Consider the following 6,713-nt stretch of genomic DNA (forward strand, 5'->3'; position numbering starts at 1 on the left):
CTAAAAGCTAAGGCCGAAACCCCTTCATGCAGCTGATAAAGACACTCTTGTAGTAGCACGAATGCACTCTTCTCTATCAGCTACAGGTGTATTTCTGTCCCTGCCCACCAACAGATGCATAAATACTTGTGTATCATGGAGTATTAAAACAGCTTTCCAAAACAAAATAACCACCTGAATGCATTTATGCCTGAGCAGACCGCCAGAAACTAATACAAGACTGATGTTAATCACATTGTTCAGGGCACTGCCCTGAAGCTGTGTCAGCCAGTGCTGGCTAGAACACCATCTACCATCAGTATCACCATGCTGGCTGTGCCCACAGATCCCATGGCAGAGTATAAAGCCTAATTACTTGTATATGACAAACACACACGCCCCATTAAAACAGGGTGATATAATTGGGAAAGCAATAACTAGAATTTTCTAATTAAAACAAACCATAAAAAGCACTTTAATTTTGCAAAATTTAAAGCTGACAAGGAGTTAATTTTTTCCTTTTCAGTGAGGGCATTGTCAGTGGACAGAAGGCTAAACAAAGTGAACATCATGGACTGTAACAGTAAAATACTTGGTTTACCATGTGCAAAAAGATATATACATATAGCCTGAGAGGTGGTACAAGTGGAGCAGCAGGAGAGAAATGAGTGCTTAGCAGGAACAGCGGGCATGGTTGGTTTATTAAAGTCCAGATCCTACAGTAGCTTTACATAGCTTTATTCAAATAGAATGATCTAATCCAAAGAGAGGTTCTCTGAGCTCTACACTGCAATTAATCTTCCCATTCTTTTGATTAATTGCAGACACATACCTTATCATTCCTGTTAAATGACCCTAGTGCGTTTCCATTCTCCAGCAGCATGCAGCCTAGCAGTGCTTCATGGCGTGCAAGGAAATAACTGACCACAACGTGATTTTCATGGGGCAGTCCTTTAATGATTAATACAAATATGAATGGCACCAATCTCAGCTTCTAAAAAGAAAAGCAGGAGCCCAAGAAAGATATCGAAACTGTTACTTGTTAATATTCTTTCAATTAGTCACTTTAGCCTCTTCTAATCAAAATTATGCTCCTGTGTTTATATTCTCTTCTAATATAAAATCTCATCATTCAACCCCCCAACCATCAAGTCTCCTCCTCCGTATAAGCAAAAGCAGAAACTGAATGAAAGCATCTGCACCCTTTTCCTTATATCCCATTCACTGAATAGAAGCAGAGATGCATATTTAACAGTTTGTCCTAGAAGTAGCGTGTTACTGACTGTTATTAGAATTACAAACTAGTAATGTTGTGAGTAATTAAGAGAACAAAAGCACTGACCCTGCTGCAGTGCCTGGATGTAGTGGTCTGATTTTGAACGTAAGCAGATTAGACTGATGGGACTTGCAGACATCCATATGCAGCATGGAGAATATAACTACCAATATTTCAACATTTAACAACTAGCATAGTTTCCTTTAAAACGCCCTTCATGGTGGATACGACCTCCCAAACAAGGAATGCAGCAGATGAGCAGGTAGCAAAGAAGTCCAGTTGTAGTACGTTGGCCAAATTCCAACTTCAGTAATTACACTCTGCTCTTAAATTCCCCCTGCAGCTCTGATAGAATAAAGCTCTTTTTCAGCTTGCCCTGAAGCATTGTGTAGTATTTCTGTGAAGCCATAGAGCACTGAAAAATATCTCCTCCCATTAAAATTGCAAGGGGAATTTAGGTAGACAGAAAGCTATTACCAGAGTTTGAATCTGGGCAGCAGACCAAGGTTAACTTACACTTGCATTGGGATCAAGGGATCTTTGCTGACGAGGAGTGTCAGACCCTTGTTAAAGAGCGCAAGTGGGAATAGCTCACTGTGCTGCCTGAATACAAACTTGGAAACTTGGGATCTCCAAACTTGGAAGTGACTGCAGAAATGTTTCCTAATAAATGACTGTATAAAAGCCTCTAGTGCTGTAAAGAATTTTATCACACCCTTGATTGGTTATTGAGTGGTATTTCTTAAAGTATTTGTTGATAAAAAAAGTTCTGGCAACTTTAAAGACCCCTACAACAACCCACAATTAAAAGTCCTCTTCACCGATGGACAAGCAGCTCTATAACTCAATTATACCAAGGCAAGTATTGGAATTTCAGTCCACAGATCAACCCAGAGCCACTCAGCATTTCTGCAAGCCGAACGAGGCCTGCAGTACCAGTGAACAGGTTCTGCTACGCACACAGCTTTAACAGGTTTCTTAGCCTCTAAACTGGGACTCTTATAGGCAGATAACTGACCGGCCACTTAGTTTATACCCAAACCCCCAAAAGTCATTCTTACTAAACAAGAATAATTTAGAACAATTATTGTGCTAATTCCTTGAATTTCTATAAAAAGGAAAAAACCCTCTCCAAATCCATCCACATACACAGAGTCTGTTTGCTATTTGTATTTTGTGCCTTTTTTTCCTTTTCTTCCTGTTGTTGCCTTTCTTTTTTCAGATCAGGGCAGCTGTAACCTCAGTCCTCTTATTTCACCCATTTATTTAATCTCAGCTTTCTCCCATTTTCTTGTTGCAGCTCCCTCAGAATAATGGCAACGCCAGAGCCAGCAGCCAGAGTCACCACTGTCACCGCAACGCTAACCCCAGCAACCAGTCATCTCATGCAAAATTCCAGTAGCTATTCATCAACACGGTAAATCCGTAGTTTTTTCCAATATCCAGTGCATTTCCACTGACAGAGACTGTTAATGTACTCTGAGAATGAAATACAGAGTCATCTTTTATCTCTTTCAAAGTAACAGGCTACTTTAGCGATATCTATATCACATCTGGATTTCCAGGTCTGTATCATTCAGGCAGATTTGGGTAAGCGGGGAATTATAACTAATGGCTGCATCGTTCTTGGGGTGCAGTTTCTATTGACTCTCAAACAGAAGTTTCAGGGCAGTGCTGTTGGGATCATCAAAGGCACTGGATCTTTTTTTGTGCTTCAGTTCATTGTAGATCCAGCTCATTCCAACCAGTTCACCACAACTCAGGCTTCTGTCACCCTTTTCAGTTCTTATTCTGACAGCGCTTTCACACCAGGAAGCATCAGTTTGATTGCGCTGCCTGGCGCTGACAGTGCCACTGTCCTCACAGTCTGCAATGTAAATGCCAGCCTTATCCCACAGGCACGGCCCCAGAAGTGCTTCGCCATCAGGGGGATAATTTCTGTCCTCATCACAAGCATTTTGACATCAGTGCTGCCGTGTGATTTGAACCTGCCAGTGTGCAGGTGCAGTTCCCAGATCCATTCCTGGGCCATACCCGCCACTTGTTGGCCGTGGGTACAGCTGCTGCTGAAACTGCCGCCCAGCAAAACCCCAGGCAGAAAAAGCACGGATAAAGTCAGTGGCAGCAGGCAATATCCAAAGCTTTAATCCATTGACAGTCTACTTATTTCTATATGCTGGTGTGCTGCTCCCTTTATCAAGGTTCATTTCAGACCCACCGAACAGGTTCTCCTTCCAGAACAACTGGCATCTTGTACCCAAATCCTAGGGAAGTCACCAAGCTGTGCTTCCAGCTGTTACTGCCTGGGGAGCAGCACCAATGCCTGCCTGCCCTCTTACTTCACGAGGAAACAACAGGGAAGAGACAAAAGCTGACCTACCTTTTCCTTCTTTAGACTTTTAATGGGATATGTAAAGGCACATTTGAGGAATTTCTCCCATTTCTGTTCAAAGAAGTCCTACTCTTCCATCATCATCACTACGGTGACTGCCATCATTTCTGTTTCATTCCACTGTCTAGATTATCAGTTACAGACTTCTTCCTTTCTGCTTTCATATACTTATAAAATTAGGCCTTTTGGAGTTGTGTGTGCTGCCTGGTGTAGCTGCCAGCTCAGGAGGAACGACTGCTCATCAGCTGTCTCCTCTCCTGCTTGCAGAGCACAGGAGCACACTCTCCCAGCACAGAAACCTCCCCCCCAGCTTCCCTTCAGTGCCTCCTCATCCCAAAGCAGTACTAGGAACAATGATTTTCATGCCTGCATTGTTCTTACAAAGCTGTTAGCTGTTACTGAAGGAATTTTTCAGTCTGAACAGCTTCTCGCAGTACACTCCAGTAGCTCCCAAGCGTCCTAAAGACGTACAAAGCACAAGTTACTGTTTCCATGTATTTTGGCTGCTGCTGCAAGCTATTTTCCAGTTTGCATTAAGCAACTCCTATTCATGTGATTTGTCAAAGACTGCCAGACGCTTTGTAAATCATTAGTTTGGGACCAGTAACGACCACATATCAATGCGCCTGCCGTTCTCCCATCCACGCTACTTGCACACCACCTTGCAGCCGGCCCCTCGTACCTGTGTGCTGCTGTCCTGAGGGCCTGTCCTGCTTCACATCAGTGTGAGCTGGGCTACATGCAGTGAGGCTGGTGTCTGATGAGTAGCAGGAAGTTACCCTGTCTGCCAGCCCGCATTTGTAACACGGTACAGCTTTCAAGTTAGAGCTCCAGCTGTAGATACCTTCTGCCACTAGAGAAAGGCACAACCTAGAGTAGAACTTTGCAGCCAGACCTATTTCTAAGCAAGCCATAGAAACGCATGGTACTTGAGGGAGCAGACAAGTTCTTCAAATTACTCCTGGCTCCTTCATAGCACATTATCCCACTTCGCCATTTCTCCTTCCTTCACACAGAAATAACAGTAGTTACCTTTCTTAGAAAGTAAAAGATGTACAGCTAATTGTATGATAAAAACTGCTTGTGCTTAGAAAGGGCCATAGGGACAGACAGCAACAGGCCTTTCAGTAAACAGTAGTTTGGTTGTATGATGCTTACAGACATTCTTGTTTTGCTCTCAGCTTCATGTTATCATTTGGCAGTTTCCCCTTCTTACAGACACTTATAGTGGTGAAAAATGAGGTGGTTTGTCAAAAGACATGAAAGAAAAAACACAGGGAAGATTCTCATTGTTGTTACCATAATTAAAAACTGCATTCATTGTCTCTCTCTTCAAAGCTGGCCAGAGCCTGCTGACAGTTTTCCAACAGACCCATCTCTAAGGAAAACATGTCAGACAGTGGCAAGAGAAGGGCAAAGAAGGATTTTAAGTTTCCCTGACACAGCTACATAAATTATCAAAATAGAAGTGACTTTTTCGTACTTGTAAGTTTTCTCCTCTGTAAATAAGAGCAACAGACTTATTTTAAAAATAAAAGTATTTCCAAATATCTATATACATACCTATACTTATAGGCATAAATATATATATATAAAAATGCCTCTGTGACACTAGAAGAAATAAGAAGTATTACTTCCTTGAATCCATGCTAAGCTGTAATAGCACTACAAGAGTTAATTATTTAGACCAGCAGGCTGTAAAAGGAATAATCCTGTAGGAAACAGGGAGTGCATTATTTCTTTAGTGATCTCTGCTTCCATGGAAACAATTTCTCAGCACAATTCTAAGTCTCATAAAAACAGGGCACTAGGTCTATGTAAAACAGCAAGACATTTCCAATTAAACAACCGGAACGCTTTTATATAGGCCATTAAATACTTTGTTCAGTATCAAATACGATTATCAAGTTCACTGGGACGGGAACAACCAGCTACTTCCCATGCACTCCGTGAGGCCAGCTGAAATCATCCTGTATACACCCCGATGTCCCCTGCAGCCTCAGTGGGGTTGGCAGTGGCAGTGCAGCACGTCCCCTCCTGTCGCAGAGGCCAGGTTGCGCTGCTTGGCCACAGCCACCTTGCCAGGGCCACTGGACACCCCGGCTTGCTTGCCTTCCATCCCCACAGCATCTCTTTCCCCTGTCAGCACAGCTCAGTAACGCCCAGCAGAGCAGATTGTCTGCTAGCGCAATGTAAAAGAGCTACTCTGGCTCCTTCTGCTGGCAGAAACAGAGCTAGAACCCACACAGCCAAATCCAATTTGGCTAATGAACGCAGTTAAAACGTAATTTGATGATTACCTTCAGAATTCATTGGAGTTGCCCCTGGAACCAAAACCATTATATTAGTGATCCTATAGCAAGGATTACCTGGGAAAACTGTGTGGGTAATACAAATCTACCTTCCTGGCATCCCTGCCACAAAGTACCACCAGGTAAGTTTCTGAAGGAGATGAAAGCATCAAGTTTTTAAGAACAAATGAAGGAAACAGACCTACACCAAGGCACACGCTGCTGCCCATTAAATGTCACCAGGCACCATTAGGCACGGGTTTGCTCTTCCGTGGAACCAGCTGTGACAGAGCTCCCTCCAGTGGTGTCACACCCCACCAAATCACTCCTTACTGCTACTGACCTGGAGCAAAAGCCAGACCTTACACTCCAGACAAGCAGCTGTTACTCGTACGGAACACATCTCTCATGGTATGCAGAAACAGTCTTTATTAGCAGACTCCTGATACCATCCCTCAGGAATATCAAAGCAGCAAGCAAAAGACAAAAAAGTACTTAATATCACTGGCAATGATGTTAACCTTTAGTTTGGTTGTTGCGGGGAGGAGTCCCCTTCCGTCCCCTCCCCTGGAACACAATCCCTGTGGAGGAGCCTGGCTGGCAACTGGGACAGCAAAACTTGGCTCAGCCAACAAACACCCACATTTCCCAGAAGTTACATGGTCGGGGTTTAGGGTTGGTTGATTTTTTGAACCATTAACTCTTTGAGTTTAAATGGTCTCATTCTGCTGGCAGCTCAACCATTTCCCATGTCCTGAGGAACAACTCGGCAAGG

At 43.4% G+C, this 6,713-nt stretch overlaps 1 protein-coding gene across 1 annotated transcript; it reads right to left on the minus strand.

Annotated features, from left to right (window-relative positions):
• Positions 1–501: 501 nt before the first annotated feature.
• On the minus strand, positions 502–4,561 carry TACSTD2 (tumor associated calcium signal transducer 2). Its single transcript, XM_069863093.1, is given in 8 exon segments — positions 502–2,552; positions 2,555–2,690; positions 2,693–2,762; positions 2,764–2,825; positions 2,827–3,155; positions 3,158–3,208; positions 3,211–3,327; positions 4,330–4,561. Coding segments are annotated over 8 exon segments (1,071 nt in total). The 3' UTR covers positions 502–2,478.
• Positions 4,562–6,713: the final 2,152 nt, after the last annotated feature.

Source organism: Phaenicophaeus curvirostris, chromosome 8 (genome assembly GCF_032191515.1).
Source record: "Phaenicophaeus curvirostris isolate KB17595 chromosome 8, BPBGC_Pcur_1.0, whole genome shotgun sequence".
NCBI classification, from domain to species: Eukaryota; Metazoa; Chordata; class Aves; order Cuculiformes; family Cuculidae; genus Phaenicophaeus; species Phaenicophaeus curvirostris.